An 18621-nucleotide genomic window follows, 5' to 3' on the forward strand; every position below is an offset into this window, starting at 1 on the left:
TTTTATAACGCTCAAGGAAGACATTCTTCCAAAAAGCCTTTTGCAAAGCATTCCCCGTATTTACCTTCCTCTCAAGAAAAGCCAAACCAATTCCTGTACCATTTTTAAAAAGAAGAGCAAATTTAATTTACACAGAAGTACTAAATGTACATAATTCTTTTAAAAAATTGTTATACACAATAAATACAGTACAAAATTATTTTATAGTACTATATTTTGTTTTTCTGAACTGTGATGAAGTCCAAACTGGTACCAGCAGGGGAAGGAAAGAAAAAACCTGGTTACTTTCTTGTTTTTTAATACTAAAAGAAGTGGGGTATTAGGTTTTGCTTTCTTTTACTGGGAAAGCCAAAGGATACAGAAGGACCTAACTGGGTTTCCTTAACTTTTGGAAATGGCCTTTTTACCTTCGTATGGCGCCCATTTTAAGTTCTAAATGAGCTATGAGTTGAACTGCGCAGGTTGGAAGCTTCCCAAGAGCTGCACTCTGCCTCTTTCCTTCTCTTTTCCAATACCCCTCCCTTAAAGAAGTAAAAGAAACACTCCGTGTAAATTTAAATACGCACTCGAGAGATGGACATTTCCCCTCTCTACCTTTGTGCTTATAAAACAACAAAACAAAACAAAAATCTATGGTCACTTTAAATATGCTTCAAAATACTGGAAAGAATCAGATGTTAAATACATGTCCCCGTTAAAAATAATAAGAGTGCCAATGTAGATTAACCTTTCATCGGGAGGGAAACGTTTCCCCCCCCCCCCCCCAACTTAACCATTTTTGCAGTCTGAAGAGGTGGCAACCCAATGAGCTGACGTTCCCAAATCCACACTTTTTAGAAGAAAATAAAAGGACACTAAACAAAACAAAAAGCCAAACAATGTCATATACATTTATATATATATTTATATATATAAAAAGAAGAAAACCCCACCAGCTTGGGAGTCAGAAAATCCCTTATTGCTTCCTAACCGTATATTTTTCTTCCCCCGAACCCAACAATAACAAGGGCATTTAGGTGGAGAGCACCGTAGGCTTCAGCCAAGTAGCTTCAAAGCCAGATCTGGTTGTTGTCTTTGTTTGGGAAGGATGTTCCTCCATCAGCTCTTCACACCGAAAGAAGAACCACTTGTTATCCTTCTACTCATTGGCAATTTTTCATAGATGCTAGAATTCTGTTCTACTTTATGGAAGGAACAAATTTACCACTGGCTGGTAAAGCCTGTTTGTGTAGGAAGGCTGTGATACATCAGAGTACATACAGGATCCTGGATCAGGGCAGTAGAGTGGGACCAAGTCCTGGTTCTTTCTGGACTCCTTCTACAAGGATTTTAGCTGTATCCACATTGCAGAAATAATCTGTTGTGATGCCACTCCATACTAGGAAGTTCCGGGGATTGTTGTTTGTTGAGACACCAGAGCAGAGCTCTAAATCCCCAGAATTCCTTAGCATGGAGCCATGGCAGTTAAAGTGGCGTCAAACCAGATTATTTCTGCACTGCGGATGCAGCTCTTGGAAATTGGGGCAAACATTGGGAACGTGCTTCAGGACATACTAAACTGCTCCTCTCCCAAGAAAGATGATTTAAAATACCACCTCATCCAAAATGAAATCAGGAACGGCACAATTAAACTGTGTGCCATACAATGTGTAAATGGAAAGCAGTATCTCCGTTTCTCTTTACAGTATAATAGAGAGAATCCATTGAGACAGCCTCAAATACCTGTCAGAAATGAATAAGAACTGTACAGGGGACTTTCCCAATGGATCGTCTTTGAAAAGGGAATCTGCTGCCTGATCCAGTAAACCCCTCATGCACATTCTGACAAAGACATAACCGTATCTGCGTGAGGCTTTGAGCATTTATGAGCAACAAAGCACAAAAAGCCAAGGGTTGGGGGGCCTCTGGTATACCATTTTCTTCAGCAGCCTACACCATTGGTAAGAATGGTAATGAAACATCCCATCGGAGACAAAACAAGACAAAGAAAGGGAGAGAAATGTAGACCTTTTAACCTCACTTTTGGTTCAATTACACCCCTAAAACGTTCTTCTCCAGTAAACTGCATTTTAAGGACACAAAATTCTTATTCCTACTTCACAAGACACAGTAAAGTTTAAAGAAGATGGGACTGATGCTAAAAAAATTAGCTTTGGACCAAGAGCAAAATTTTACAGTATCTTCTGCTTTTCCAGTTCTGTGATTGAAGCATTTTGGGCATTACTTCTTATCATTTTTTGGGGGGGGATGCCTGACATTGCCACAGAATTAATGACAATAAGACAGAATTAAAAATAATAATAATAATGGACATCCATGATGTATTGCATGTTTAGAAACTAGTCTGTGAAACAAAATGGAACCCAGAAACCTCCACTTGTAAGTTCTCTGTCCTTTGTCAAAACATATCAGTGATAATAAGGCAAGAGAATAATACTATTATAAAAAGCAGGCCTAAATTCAGTCTTTTATTTCTCTAAACTAGGCCCTGATCAGCTTTCTACCATCGCATGCCTGTGCAAATATCTGTCAAACATGCCTTGCAAGAAGAGCAATGTGTAAAATATTTGCACATTGAGATTTCTCTGTGTGTTTGGCGATCCCTGCAGGTGCAAACAAGCAAAGGAGAACGGGAAAAACCAATTCTTTCTTCATTTAAAAAACCCAAACAAAGGTTAAAACAATGAAGCGAACTGTGCACATACATGTGTTGTATGTGCACGCATACCCATATGTACTTAGAAGAATGAAGTGATGGCAGAAACTCAGCCAGAATTCCATGAAACTGGTGTAAAAGATCTACCTTGGGCACTGGGACAAATAACCTGGCTACCAAATCATTTATACTTAGAATCGGCTGTTCTTTCAAAACTAGTTATCCCAAAAGTACTTGCTTCAGTTCCCCAAACTGCCCAAGCTGTTCCTGCTGCTATGGACAAGATATAGAGCTCTGTTTTTTAAGAATGAAAATATGGAATAAATAGATGGATATGTTAAGGCAAGCTTCCTCAACTTGCATTCCTCTAGATGGACTAGACTGCAATTCCCATAACTTCTTAGCTAGCTTGTGGATTATGGAAACTGTAGTGCATCCCAGCCAGAGGATGTGTTTGAGGACGTCTGCATTAAGGCTTCACCAAATTTGTGCTTAATATTTGGGTGAGAAGTGAATAAAAAAGAGGCTTCAGGATATTCCATGTTTAGGGAACACCCAGTTGTTTTCACTTTTCTATCTGCCACATCCCTTTGGGGACTGATTGAAGAACATACTTTTAACTTTAACTTTTAAGAGGAGTAATCCTAGTATAACATAATGGCTGTTAATATTCTGAAGAGAATTGCTTGCTTTCTTAATATGTTAAAGGTACAATTCAAAAAAGTTTCTGGGGCCTTTCAGCTCAGGCTTCTGTGGATTATCCTCCTAAGAAAGATGTTTAAAAAGCTCTGGAGTTCAAAACCTTAGGACAATTTATCATCAGAGTTTGGCCGTGGCAGTGATCTTCAAGACAAATATCAAAGAGGTTTTGTTTCAGCACTGCTTGAGAAAGGGGGGGAAAAGCAAATGTAGAAAAGAGAAATGCAAAGGAATTCTCAAGGCAGCTGCAGCAAATTCCTGCCTCCCTGAAATCATAATAGCATTAAAAATAAAGAAAGAAAGAATGAATTCTGAAAGTAGAAGAGAGAAAACCAAAGATTTATAGCTAATGAATGAACGCAGAGGACTTAGCACCATTCGAAAAAGACAAAGTCAGACTTCCAGTACTTGGCCATAGTCTTGCTCTTGGTTTATATTGTGGAAAGGCATCCAACAAAGTAGGCTGCTCTGCTTTTCATCTGAATGTAATAACAAGAAAGGTATCTCTCTTTCTCTCTCTTAAAAATAAAAACAAGAAAGAAGAAGGCAATGGGAATAACACAAAAGACATATCCAATGTTATTAGTAGATAAAGGGGCTGTTTGTTGTGGAACAGTTCTAAACAGACACTTATTGAACACTGCAGCTGTTTATAGTTGCTTTCTAACTTGTGTGCAAGCGCATACAAGTCTGTTTTGAGTTCAGGCAGAGTGCCTATTTTGAAAAGAAGACACTGTCAAAAGAGGAGGCACACTAACAAAAACAGGGCACACATAAAAAAATGCAGCTATGCTCTGGCCATTCCCACTTTAGTTTAACCCAATGCTCAGAGTGGCTGAACTGGAAAAACCCTTGTCGCGATGAAGCAGGCTTTGACTCGAGGCTTTTTTTGAGAGTGGGGAGGAAGATTTGCTTTCCCTTTCTTAAGTTATGCAGAAAATCCTTCTCTGTCGCAAAAACGGGAGGATTTCTACATGCTCATATCAATTCTCTCGATGGCTGAGACGAATTCCCACTCTGGGAGATAGGATCTTTGGGGAGAAGCTCACCTCACAACTGCTCCACAAAGAAGTAATAACAGCATAAGTGAACACCACAACCTGGCTTTGAAAGTTTCTTGGATGCAAGCAAGCCTCAAGGTAATAGGAATCTCCCTTCTTGTCTCTACAATCTCTTTCACCCATAGCATAAAGGGACATTTTGGCACTGAAAATATAGACAAAGGTGGTCTGGGCTTTTGCGGGCTCTTTTTGTTGTTGTTGTTGCATTAAATCTTTCATCTATAGGTTAGTTTGGAAGACTGTAAAACAGTGAGGAGCTCACTGAGGACGCCTGAAAAGACTAAGAATCAAGGCTGGAACTGCGCTGTTGGTATTGCACTTTAAGACTGGGTTGTAAGCAAGACTGAGGAAGAAATGTCAACTAATCTGCAGTGCTCTATGGAGGGCCCTGAAAACTTGAAAACTGAAAGGGTAATAATGATCCTGATTTGCTGCAAACAGATGTTGGTCTGCAGTCCACCATGAGAAAGGGATATAAAGCAGAAAAATATTGCCATCGCCACTTCTCTCGCAGTAAGAGTATGTGCAACTTCTAGTTATGCAGAACTCACGGAGCAGAAGAGAGATTGCTTCACAGCTACAGTCAGAGCAAGGCTACTTTTGAGAGTTGGGGCCACTTCAGACATTATGACAAGTTCCTACCTGCCCATGTACTGTGCCACATTGTGCCAAGTCACAACAAACAGTCAAGTGGCTAAAAATATTCAAAGAGCAAGCACTTGTGCTCTTTGCTTGCGAAAGAGTTCTGCACTAACTCAAGATTGAACATTTTACCATGAACAGAAGGCTGCCTGATGAAAAGGCATCGCTTGCCCCGTTTCCTCTTTTTCGCTGTCACACAGACCAGCTGCGGAGGAAGAGAAGAGGTCCTTGCTTTTTGACGAAGCAAGCTGAAAGATGTTCTCTAAGCCTCTAAGTACACCAAGGGCCACTCTGCCTAGTCTCTGGTAATGGACCATTAAGCCATAAAAGAAAAAGAGGAAAGAGAGATGGCACTTCCAAAGGTACAAGAGAGCAGCTATGCAAAGTCTGGCAGGGACAAGGGAGCTAGAGAGGCAGAAGAGGAAGGACTATGGAGTGGAGGAACCTAAAAGTGAAGGACTGCCTAACAGCACCTTTATTACCACAATGAGTGCAACCCTTTAGTCTCGATTCTGTCTGGGGTCTTGTCAACACTTCTGGGGGGAAAGGAAACTCTTCATTATTTGAGAGAGACTTGGAATGATTCATGTACAACTGTTTTGAAGGCTACTCTCTACATATCAGTCTCTGGTGTGATTGATTTTCAACTCCGCCAGGCTGCTGTTAACCAAAGACTACATCTTATATTAGCTGTTACAAGGACAAATTCTTGATCTCAGGTCACCCCTGTGATGCAAATTTTAACATGAGGTTTTATCCATTTTTTCTCTTGGAGACAAGACTAATGTAGACTAGGAAACATGGCTTTTTGATGGCCATGATACTGGAATTCTTTTGTCCTCATACAAAACAATATACCTGACACATGGGGAAACTTATTAGTAGACAGCCCCCCTTTACTGTTGGCACTCAAACATCTTTTACTGCAAGTTGTACTCCAATAAGGCTTACCAGGCCTCAACAAAGAAAAATTATAGACCACAACAAAAAAAGAGACAATCAGAGAAAGAAAAGTGAAATTCGTTTTAAAAACAACTTTCCACAGCTGCAAAGGTCTAGCAGGAAAATAGCACAAAACTGCGCAACTGCAAAGATGAGTCTTTTTTATTTCTCGCAGTGGCCAGCAGAGCTGTATTAGTGGGCTCTGGAGAAGATCGAGGGTTGGATCTAGATTAAGTTAGCCCCACACTAATGAAATCCACCAGGAAAGTTAAGATATGAATTAATTTAGTTTTGATTCAACCCAGTGTGGCTGGCATTGCTTTCTTCTCCTCCAGCGGACTAAAGCGAGAAGCTGACAGATCCCAAGGGGTTCCTATTCTCTCCCACAACTCATGTGCAAGTAGCTGTATGAGAAGGGCCAAGCTGTGTATTTAAAAATAAGAAAGGTCAGAAAGAATAATTCATACCATGACAGTCACCTATACATCCTGAAAGCTGTAACAAAAGGTAGAAGCGCACAAAGATACAGAGAGGAGGAAACTGCTTGCCTACCTGCCTTTGCCTGCCTTACCAAGGGGAGCAGCTACCTACACTGCAGTATGTGAACACTGAGATTTCAGTTAGAACCCACTCTTATGAAACGGTCAGCCTGACTCTGTTTTATGTCAAAAAGGGAAGGAGAGACAGCTACCCTCTTGCCAGAACCTTCCGTACTCCGCTCATCACGGCCACATTAACCAGCCCCATCCGCACCCAAAAGGAGACTGGTTCTCTCTTTCAAACTCATTGATTTATAAACTCATAACCGTTTTTTATTTGCTTTTAAGTGTTAGTGTTTGTATCATTTCACCTCTCTTTCTTGCGTTTTGTTCAGAACTTACTTTTTTTGTCAAAAGGGAAGGGGGGGGGGGAAGAAAGCAGATAGTTTATACTTAAAATAACTTAAGAAACCTGACAAAAATCAATTACATACTTGCCCTTTGTGGCAACTCCCAGGGACTTGTCCCCCTGCCCCATTGCTTTGGCCTCCCTGCTGGCTTTGGGCACGGGATTTGTTAAAACGTTCTCAACAGAATAGTGGACTTTTAAGGGGGGGGGGGAATAAATCCAATTATCATCATTCAGAGATTCAAATTAGCAATTTGTTACAGAATCTAAATATTACACAGCCAACACTACCTATCGGCCCCAATCCAACCCCCTCCCACCTGCCTGCCTGGCAGTTGCTGAACTTTCCTCTTCTTCTTTTAGCGGTGCATGTGATGAGACAAGCGTATTGTAAATCCAGCCGCAGCTTATACTTTACAACAACCCAAACCCATCATATCAACACTTGGATGGATGAAGCCTCTGTAGGACATTCTTGTTGCCCTCTCCGCTTGAGACCCTCACGCTTCCCTTCTGGTATCAGCCCCATCCTCTAAGGGTCTCTAAGGAGGGGCACCTTGGCTTCCAACCATTTTCCAGCCAACAGAAGCTGCTCCAGCTTCAGTCCTTGGCTTGCTTTGTACAGTCTCCGCTCACTTTCCATTTCTGTTATCTATTCAACGTCCTTGCTCCAAGGCCGCCATTGTGATTGGGGGCAAGGTATGTGTCTGTGCGGTGGACAGGGGAGGAGAAAGGGGAAGAGGAGGAGTTATAGGAAGAGGAGGGTGTTCGGGTGTTCTGGCCCCCAGCCTGAGGTTGCTGCAAATTCAGGATGCTGTCAATGGCGCTCTGTAGATGCTCATTAAGTGAGTCATCTGGGGGGCTGTCACTGGAGAAGCTGGCATTGTCCACGTCAAAAGATTCCGACTTCCGACGTTTGGCTGGCGGGAGAGGCACCTCCCATGCGAGTTCAGGAGCAGAACCATGGTCAGGCGGCTCGGTCTTTATCATCCGGTGATAAAACTCATCCTCAACCTCTGCTAATTCCTTCATAAGGCCACTGGTTGAATCGTCGGTCTTGGGAGGGGCAGGGCTTTCCTGCATCACGAGGGAACGGGCGTCACTCCGGTTGAAGAAAGTATGTTTGGTGTTTTCCTCTGGCCTGCCCTTCTCTGCCACAGACACAGAGGAACTCTCATGAGTCTTGTGGGAAGTAATGACGCTCCTGGACCCACCATCCTGCTTGATGATCAGGGTGCTTGGCACCATGTCAGCTTTGGGAGTACTTCCTTTCAGGGTGGCGTCTGGCGCTTTATCTGCTACAAAAGCATCCACATTCTCCCGGTAAGTCTTCCGAAGAGGAAGCCTGCAGTAAGTCACAATAGGTTTCTTCTCCGTTGGAGCTGCAGTGATGTGGTCAACTGTCCCATTCATTTGCCCCGCCATCGAGGTGGCAGTGGTGGTGGTAGCGGTGGTGGCAGCAGCAACAATTGAGGATGTTGAATGCTGGTCCACTGTTTTGATCACTGTGCAGACAGGTGGCGGCGTCTGGTGAACTGGGTCCAAGGCAGTGTTGTGAACCACTTTGCTAAGTCCTGCCTCCTGCTTGATCTTCAGTTTCAGTCCAATCCGGCTCCGGGCTTCGTAGGTTTTGATAGGTGGCTTGCTCCTGGAAGGCAAGGCATCTTCATCACCATCCAGTGAAGGAGAGGCCTTGGCCCACGTCACTGAGGGAGAGCCTCCGCTGTGCTTGATGACCAGTTTTGTGGGGTTGATCTGGGTTGCCATCTGCACTGGAGGTGTCTTCAGGTTCTCGGAAGCTGAAGTGACACTGCTAGGCAGAGAGCCCTGAGCCACAGATGAGGCAAAACTCTGTGACCGCGAAGAGGAAGAAACATATTCATCTGGAAGAGAAAAAACATTCGCTTTTACCTATGGCGGCTGCATTTCAATAATTGTATGTCAGCTTAGAAACAAGATATATGAAAGAGCTTGTAACTTTATGAACAAACCAAGTTCTTAAACCAAACCACGGCTTAAGAGCTTGTCTTGCCTCAAAGCTGGAGACGTCTATGTACTACTGAGCTGGATCAGAGAGAACTCCTATATGCTGAAACCAACTAACACGACTATGTCTTTTAATCATATCCGCTTAAGATAACCCCACATTTGTCTCTGTATCTCATATTCTCAATCATTTTATTTTTCAAGAAGATCAGATGTCAAGCCTGCCTCAGAGTGAACTATTTGCTTTGGAAATCCTTAACTTCATAATGGCAGCTACAGAGGCCGATGGTGGTTACCCATTAGTGACAGAAAAGTAGTCCGGACATGCTCAGGAGCACTCTTTGGTTTATAATACATTCAAAGCATAATTCAAGTTTTAAAAAGCAACACCCCTCCCCTCTTACCAGGCTTCTCCTTCGCTAATTGTTTATCAAGAGCTAAGGTGGTCTTTTCCTCCTGTATGAACATCCGATCGATCATCACCATCTCTGCTGAAGGACTAACTCTCTGCCAAAAAAGCAGGAAATAACGGTGAGGATCCGGTGGAGGCAAAGCAAGTGCAGATTTTGCTTTTAAAAACAACCAGACTGAGCTTTTTTACACTCTACTTTCAAATTCATATATTTTTGCAGTCTCCTTCCCTTTGCCATCTCCTTTGGAAAACTGCAATATTTTTTTACAATGCTTTAAATTCTACTCTGATAAATGTGTGGTAAAGATTAATGAAACAATCCTATATTAAAGTTGTCAGGCAACTGAGGGTAGAGGATACATTTATTCTGCTGCCCCTTCTGTTTGTAAATAAAAATACATCAGTTATAATACAAACAGAAGGAAAGAAAATAACTTAATATCTCCTAATTAAATATTTATCTCAGATATCAAGCTCAGAGCTCAAACTAAGCAAGTATTGTCAATAAAAGCAGACTGGCATCATTTGTGTTCATTCCTAACTTCGATTTGTTTAAAACGAAGTGGAAATGTCTAACGTAAGAACAATCCTATCCCAGTATTCTTTTCATAAAATGTTTGCTGCCTTGTGCTGATTTTTAATTAAAGATACTAACACAGTACAAAAGGAACCATGTTAACCACAACAACGCACAAGTCATTTGGATTGCCTCTTGGCCATTTCCTGGGATTCTGACTGACTATTCTGGTAAATACTGGGGAATTGCGTGGATTTTGGTAAAACCTTCTGGGGAATATCTTCGAGTCTTGTTGGCAACACTGAAAAAGAGGCAGCTGAAGAAGAAAAAGCTTACCCGTGACTCCTCCAAGAGCAGTAGGCGATATTTGTTCAGCATGGCTTGTGTGCGTCTCAACAACTGTGTTGACACCATTTCAAACTCTTCATCTATTAGAAAAAAGCAGAGTGAGGAAGGCAGGAAGGTGGAAAGAAAAGCTGGTCATATATTTGCTTCCTGTAAAGAGGAAATGTGCCTGTGTTGTATTCCTTCAAGTCATTTCCAGCCTGTGGAGACTCTAAGGCAAGCCTATAACAGAGCTTTCTCAGCAAGACTTATTCAGAAGGTGCTTTTCATTACGTTCCCCTATGCTGAGGGAGTACAACTTGCCCAAGTCACCCAGTGGATTTCCATGGCTAAGTGCATGCTTGAACCCTGATCTCCCAGAGTCCCAGTCCAACATTTAAATTACTAGCCCCTGCTGGCTGCTTCTTTAAATGCCTTTGTGAACCCCCTTTACATCTACATCTGGACACCGTGCCACCCCAGCACTTGACGTAGTATATGAATAAAAATATTTTGTTTGTTTAGTGTGCATATTTTGATTCACACATTCATGTATATTCATATTTTAACATCTTATAAGGAAATAGCTCTCCTCTTCCCTCAATTGGAGCCTCCAAGTGCCCTCCTTGCTTTCCCCCCTCCAAGACAGAAAAGCTTTGGGAAGAAGAGGAAGAGGAGGTGTTGGGATCAGGGCCTCCAAATCTCATCCCCCCCCCCCCCCCCCGAGTAACTCTGGTGCCTCCCTGCGGGTTTCAACTCACCGTTTGAGAACCACTGCTGTAAACTTTGAATTACCTAATACAGTTAAGCTAAATATTTGAAGATTCCATATTGCCAAAAAGATGCCATGCAGTCCAGATCAACTCACCTTTCCGATAGTCATGGGGAGAAGGCAATGCTCCCTGATAAACATGGTACGGTAGGAGCCTCTGTAAAGCGTCTTCAAATGACCGAAATGAAGTTTTGTAATCAGGATGGAGGACCGCTCCTTGGTGTTTATGCAGCTGCTCCAAGAAACTAAAGGAAGCAGCAGGAAAGAATGCAAAGGGGTTTTAACCCAGAATATCAAGCCCACTATAACCTTTCAAAGTTGAGGGCCAGTGTTAATAATTTGATTATTTTATGCATCCCATTCAATTCTAACCCTATTCCAACAATCATGTACCTCTGCAAGTACAGCTGAGGCCTGAATACTGTACCTCGTTTTCTGAGGACAGAGACTGTAATCCATGAAAGCTCAAGCTGAAATAAATCTCTTGACCTAAAGGTGCCACAAGACACCCTTTTTATCTCCATCTTCTATTCAAGCTCTGGAAGGCATACCACTACTTTAGCCCAGATATGTATATGCAGTTTCACACTGGACAACCAGTGACTAGGAGCCTGACCTTTATCCATAGGAAATTCAGTAGGGCAAGCTTTGATTAACAACATCATTCCAGTACTGTGCTTCTCTTTCTATAATTGCATGATCTTTGGATTTCTTTTCATCAGGGACTTACCAAGCTTCCTTGCTGGGCTGTAGCATCGGGGCTGGTTTCTTCAGGCTACCAAGCTTGCTATCATACTGATTATGAAAGGAAACATAAGAACAAAGGTGCAATAATTGAACTGGAGACCACATAGAAAAACACATTTCAATTTCTATCTGAAAAAGGGAGCAGGCCAGGGCTGGAAGGATGGTGCTGGGAAATTAAGATAAACGTATCACTTTATTTATGAGCTACATTTATATCCAGCTTTCGTCTATTAAGTCTAAGGGAAAGACACATGGCTTTTCTTCCTCCCCACTTTAACCTCACAATAATCCTGTGTGGTAGGAAAGGCTAAATGACAGAGAATCACCATCCCAAGCTCATCCGGTGAATTTCTGAGGAGTCGAATCTGGATCTCTTAAATCAATGTGCCAAGGTAAAAGCATGTTAAAGAAGTCATTAAGGGACCCATAAAAAGTGACATATTGTGTTTCTCCTCACCTGCTGCTGGATTTGGGCAGGTGCTGAAGGCATGAGTTGTGGCAAACTCTTTCCAACCACTTGGAGCTGAAGTGGACTTTTCCCCAGATTCAGGCCTGACACAGAGCTAATTACTCCAGGCTTAGCCTGCTAAAGTAGCAAGGAGGAAGCTTTAAACTACATGGATTGGAATAAATTAAAAACCAATACACTAAGCAAGCTATTAGCAACACAGACAGCAAGAAACCAAATGCCAAGGCATTGCTACCTCCCATGGAGATGGAGATGAATCTTATCTGGATTCTTTGGTGCTGTACTGGTAAAACTTTACTATCTACATGGATCACTAGTGCCTTTATAAACGGCTGCTTACATTATAATGAGTTTAATTAATTAACTAGTAATTAAGATGAATGAAGGCATGTTCACAGTATTAGCTGAGAGCATGGGAACACCTTTCCCCATTCTGAGTGGCCAGGAGCGTGCTCAGCATACATGGGCCTGACTGCCTTCAGAATATCCTGCCCATTCATCCTTAACCAGCAATGGCATAACTGCACCACTGGCAATTTAAAGGCTCTCAGTCAGAAGTTCTTTAATAAAGTACTTTGTGTACCTTTACAGTTTTAACAAAACTATCTTTCTAAGAGACAACTTGTGAAGAACATAGATCAGACACTAAATGCTGACTACAGATGAATTACACCAATCTGCTTTATAGGTCAAATGTAATCAGCCAAAAATAAAAAAAAGAAATAATGGAGGAATGTACATCTGCATGTTGAAAAAGAGAATGGGAGCTTTGCCTCACTCTGTTCTCTGTTTTAAATTGGTTTAAGTACATTGACCTCAGGATGAATAAAAACCTCTCCTGGTATTGGCTTAATTCATATTAATATGGATAGCTCGTTGTTTTCTCTTTATGCCATAAGAGGGCACAGTGATTTTGAACTATACAACAGGCGTCTTCCAACTCACTCTGAAATGCAGCTGCCCTGTCCTCAAGAATCAAATTGAGTCATACGGTTTTGAACTGATATAGGTCACATATGAGAACTCAAAGTGGCAGGTATGTATGTATGGTTCTAACTTCAACACTGATAACTCATAAAGCAGTTATAGACAATAAACCTCGTGGGTAGGATGATGTTGCTTCTGATTCAGGATGATGGTTCAGCAAGAACTATAGCAATAGTGCTAAAAAAAATCTGATAACAACAGCATGGTTACATTTTATTACAAAAAAACTGTACTAGCAATCCCACCTGAACTGGCTGCTGTATAGTGAGAGGAACTGCAGGTTTTCCTTGGCCTGGGATTGCTTTGCCTCCAGATATAGTTGTGGAGCTGCTGGAAAATGTTTTGCTGTCTGCAGGGGCTGCAGTAGAAACAGCTAGAGAATTGGGAAGCAGGGATGGGGGAGACACAAACAAATCAGATTACAGAAAAAGACATAGACACATATTTTAGAGCTTCTAAAAAGAGATATAGGTCCAAAACACACTGCAGAAATAATCCAGTTTGAGACTGCTTTAACTGCCCTGGCTCAATGCTAGGGAATTCTGGGAACTGTGTAGTTTTGTGAGACATTTAGCCCTCTCTGATAGAGAGCTTTGGTACCACAATAAATTCTCAACCACCCCCTGCCACTGCAGCATAGCACACCAAAATGTGCCTTATGCCCATGTAATAAATTGTTATATCAGTGTAAACCATCAAGAAAATACCAGCCAATATCTCATCCCACCATCCCAAACTGGAAAAACCCTGAACAGGTCCTAATAATGATGAGGTGCTTCTGAACAATGAAGCCCCAATGACTACAAGGTGGTAACTTTTCTATTCAAACTCAACATCACTGACATATTACAGGACCCCTGACCACTTCTGGATGGTCACAGGAGGAGTTAGAGGAGTGGTTGCAGCAGAAGGAAAGAAACCCTTCCTTTCCTGTTGTCTGTATGGAGAAGCAGATACACACAAACTCATGAAGCAAAAAGAGGATGAGTGATACTCAAAAAGGATGAACCCTTTCCCAAACACACTGCCAGCAAAGCGTACCAGGGAGAGATTGATCAACTTACAGACTGAAGCTGATTTGACCAACACGGGTGTTTGCTGCTGGAGGTGTGCTGTTGGTTGGGCAGGTTGGCCTCCACTTCCTCCTCCACCACCACCGCTGCTTCCTCCTCCTCTTTCCCGTTGTACTTGCCCCTTTTCAAGCACCGGGGCTGCCTTGCTAGAACCAGCATTGGAAGGCTGAACTGCAGTGGAGACAGGCGCATGGCTAGGAATGGGTGGTGCCTGAGTTGTCGTCACTGTGATCTGCTGCTGTCCTTGGCTGCTAACCAGGACTGAAGAGGATTGGCTGCTGAACTGGCTCAGCACAGGTGGCGCTTGGCTAGTGGAGGTTGGCTGTTTCGTTTGCAGGATAATCCCCTGGGGTACCTAGATGAGATTTTTAAAAAATAAGACAGAGAATGTCAGGACAGCCAGGTACCAGTGCCTTCCAGTTCTAGCATGAACTAGGGTTCACCCAGACAAAGCCCTGGAACCCACTGGCATTGCTGCTGCAAACTGCCACATGATATTTTTTGACAGAGAATATAAGTGGGAATCATAGGACTTTCCAGAAGATGATGCTGGGGAAGTGAAATTCCCAAAAGCTCCAACCAGCATAGCTAGGTAAGTGCTGGAATCCTACATTTCCTTTCTGTATTCAATTAGTGCAGCAATCAAAGATAACTTTGGCTAGATTTTCATTAAGACAGGGAATTCCTGGCCTTCTAGTGGCAAAAGTCAGTATATGTAAGTGGCATAAACATGGGTCACTTAGCTTCAGCAACTGGTTGTGATGCTTTAAATAAACCTTGTTCACTCTAAGTATTTGGAATAAGGAAGGACATGTTCCAGTTAAACGGAGTCCCTGTTGAGTTTTTGGAGGGGGTGGGGATAAGGAAAATGTAGGAAGAAAAAATATGGTATTATTACAGTTTAGTGGTTCGCCTATCCTAGCAAGCTGTTTTATTTATTTATTTATTTAAAATGCGTGTTCTACCTGCTGAAAGCGGTCCGTGAGCTGCTTCTGCTGAGGTATAGGAGCTGGAATTGCAGAGAGCGCCTGAAACTGATTTGGGACCATCTGGAAACTCCTCTGTTGTTCTGCGGTGAGATGAAGCGTCTGGGTCGGCGTGGGAGGCCTGATGGAGCCCTGGGCAGAGAACTGAAGCTGGAAATGAGGGGAATGGGAATGCTGAACCTCCGACGGAGCCTGAATTTGGGATTGGAGCCGAGCTTGCACTTGGGTCTCGACCTGGGGCTGAAGTTGGGGGGCAAGCTGAACCTGTAGCTGAAGATGTGGTGGTGTGGCCAACTGAGGCTGCCCCTCCGGCTGGGCCTGTGGTGCTTGGAATGGTACCTGAGGCTGTGAGGGGGGCCGAAGGGGGTGTTGGTTGGGGCCATGAGGGGAAGAAGCAATTTGATTCTGGATCACATACAAGTTCTGCATCTGAGTCTGAGGGGTGCAGGACCGTGACAAGGGCTCAGAAGGAGGCCGGGACAATGTCTGAGGTTGGGAAGGGGGCCTGGAGTGAGGCCGGGAAGGGGGTCGGGAAAGAGGCTGAGGCTGCGACGGAGGACGGGATTGGTGTGGAGACTGCATCTGCGAGAGGTGTGTGGGCTGGAGCTGGGGGCTCTCCCCCATGGAGGGATGAGGTAGTGAATGGGATGGGGAAGCTCCAGGGAGTTTCTGTTGCCCTGAAGGCAACTGAAAGAGGGCCATTGGGGATGGAGGTGGGAGAGAAGGAAGAAAAGGGAAAGAGGAAAATTGGGTTAGAAGTTGCTCATGAAAACACTCTGATGTCCCTAGGCACCAGAATCCAACAGAAGCTGACAAGAATTATGGAGTCCAAAAGCTCACAATTGCCAGCTTGAGGCTGCTTGTTCTTCCCTTCTCTTCGGTTCACACAGCTGACCCCGAGTCAAAAGGAGAAGATTTCAGGAGCAGACTGTCAAATCTATATGCCATCCAACCAGAATACTTATGGGGTATCTGCCAAATTTATTTCACTGCTTCAGCTTTTTGGCAAGAGCTTGTTTTTAATTAAGGTGAAAATAACAACAACAAAAACACTGAAACCAACTCTGAAAGGTTATCCTATTGAGTGTGACTCAAACTGTTCCCTTCCTCTACCTCTCCCACTGGCTTAAGCGGCAGCTTATTCCCAAAATCAGATGTTGGAGGATGGTACCACTGGAGATTAAATCATTATATAATATAATTCTTCTGAAGCAAGGTACCAGGGATGAGAGGAAGAAGATGATTTCTGCTATTATTCTGGTGAACTGGGAGAAGGGAAAGGATCCTTCTAATCCCCACATGCACACACACTTCCTTTTAACATTGTCCTAGGCAAAAAACTTTCCTAGGTTCCACTGAATCAACTCAAAATTGAAATTCACCTCCAACACTACCTTTGTTACTCAATTCCCTATTCTCACATGACTGTTAAAGATGGGCATAGTTGTTTGATTATGAAAACAAAACAATTTCAAAAGTTTCTCTGAGCTTTTTTTTTGGCAAGGAAATGCTGTAAAAAAGTGCACAAAATGCACCAACATTTTACAAACAGTAAATCCCAAAATTCTAATTTTTTCCAGTGGTTAACTATTGTCTTCTAAGGGTGTTTTCCAACTGAGAATAGAAAATATGTACTTACAGAAAACATACTTGGTCATTACTCTATTTTCACAAAATCGTTACACAGCATCTTTCCTCAAGAAGCCTGAGTCCTAAATCCTGGCACCATGCCTTAGCTACACCAGCCCTAGGCAGAGCATCCCCACACTGTAGAAAGGCCTCTGCCAGTTCATACAACATTTTGAACATGCATATATCACACAGAGACTCAAGCTGTTAATCCCCAGCCCCCACCCCACCCCAGATATACAGCGAGGATAGAGATGTGCATTCTGACAAGAGATAGAAACATACCACATGTGCAATGTGCAACTCTAAGGGAACAGAGAAGACGGGAAGAAAAGCAACAGAAGGCAGCAGCAACTCCACCAGACTTCCCAGGGTTAGTGAGGATCAAAAAGGAAGCAAGCAAGAGCAGCAACAGGAAGAAGAGACAAACAGGCGAGGGCCACAGACTGGCAACAGGATCCAGGAAGAGAAGGAAGACGATACAGCACTTTGGCTGATAAAAACAAGGGAGTAGGGGATTTATGCCCATTTCTGGATTGTTTATGTGTAGCTGTGTGTGCCCACAACAATTAATGGGCTGTTCCTACCAAGCTGTGCTGATAGCTATAACTCACCTGCTTCTGTTTTGTGTCTGGAAGCTTCCTGGTTAAGTTGGCTCATATGTGTTATGCCCATCTTTGGACTGTAACCTGCTCTGTGGAGGGTCAACAGTCTCAATGCACACTGTCAAATGACTCATACCTTGATGGGACTGTATAAACAGTCATTGTCACCACCATCTTTCAGTTTTCTCTCCATTCTCAAACTGGGTATCATTAGAGAGGCTTGTAAAGCATTCTAGGAACTAAATTATCCTTCTATGACCTATGCAAATTTTCACCTTTATTTGTTGCTCATCTTAACAGTACAAGAAGCTGTATCTTCCTGTAAGAGAGCAGGAATGTCAATATACCTCCTGGTTGGTAGTCCTGTTTGCCCACTTGTCTTATTCAAATGTTTCCACAAGGGGGAGACTTCCATTGCTATCTTTAAAAATCCTATCACCACCAACACCCAAGCCTCCTAGCCTTTGTTTTGAACTGTGGGAGAATGCTTGCAAGCACAAGCCTAAATGAGATGCTAACATTTCTCTTTCTTTGTGGTCTGCACAGAGAAGGTGCAGAAGAAAGCAAGAAGCTGAAGGGAAAAACTAAGAAAAAATGCCCAGACGTGTTAGACAGGAGGGTATAAGGCAGGAGAACAGGCCAAAGCAAGGCAACTTTGTGGATCTGCAAACAGGTAAGGGCTACCTGGCAAGCCAGTGCCTGCTGGGAAGGGCCAGCTGAGAACTGAGGTATTTTGGACTCCACCGGTGGCAGGTTGTGGTTCTGGCTCAGCTCTCGGCTGGCAGGCGGCTGCAGGACTGCGCCTACGCTGCTGCTGACTATCACCGAGGCTGGGACACTGCTTGTGGTGCTGAGTGCGGTGGTGGCTATGCTGTAGATGGGCAGAGGCATGGACAGGTGGGGAGAGACTGTGGATTCGCTCATAGTACTCTCCTGCTGCATTTTCAGGGTTGGCGAATAAAACTGCTGCTGCTGCTGCTGCTGCTGCTGACTCCGTTCCTTCTGAAATTTCCAAGAGATTTAGCATGGACCATGTTTATGTTAACTACCCACTTTAACCACCCACTTTTGGTCACTGTTGCTTACTGTGAACGCACATATGAATCTCACAGAATACAATACCTGTAGTACCAACATAATCTAACTATTATATGCGAAAATGTGGTCTTAAAGAGTCTCCCTCCCCCTCTGGCTAGTGTGAAAGACATTAACGTAAACAATATTTC

The 18621-nt window shown here is 43.2% G+C and overlaps 1 protein-coding gene across 3 annotated transcripts in view; it reads right to left on the minus strand.

The window, feature by feature from the left end:
* Positions 1–100: 100 nt before the first annotated feature.
* Positions 101–18621, minus strand: part of LOC149304549 (BRD4-interacting chromatin-remodeling complex-associated protein-like) — a 72982-nt gene continuing 54461 nt past the window's right edge. For 2 of the 3 annotated variants that reach the window (XM_089479435.1, XM_089479433.1), the window contains 10 exons: positions 18080–18397; positions 15141–15848; positions 14167–14530; positions 13348–13475; positions 12104–12232; positions 11630–11694; positions 10996–11144; positions 10140–10231; positions 9279–9381; positions 101–8771 (listed from right to left, as the gene is read on the minus strand). In XM_089479435.1, the coding sequence (XP_089335561.1) occupies positions 7537–8771; positions 9279–9381; positions 10140–10231; positions 10996–11144; positions 11630–11694; positions 12104–12232; positions 13348–13475; positions 14167–14530; positions 15141–15848; positions 18080–18397 (3291 nt within the window). In that variant the 3' untranslated portion in view covers positions 101–7536. The remainder of the gene's footprint in view (positions 8772–9278; positions 9382–10139; positions 10232–10995; positions 11145–11629; positions 11695–12103; positions 12233–13347; positions 13476–14166; positions 14531–15140; positions 15849–18079; positions 18398–18621) is intronic. The other variant, XM_089479434.1, reaches the window with a different exon arrangement.

Source organism: Sceloporus occidentalis, unplaced genomic scaffold (assembly GCF_023333645.1).
Source record: "Sceloporus occidentalis isolate IW3139 unplaced genomic scaffold, rSceOcc1.0.p SCAF_13, whole genome shotgun sequence".
Lineage (NCBI taxonomy): Eukaryota > Metazoa > Chordata > Lepidosauria > Squamata > Phrynosomatidae > Sceloporus > Sceloporus occidentalis.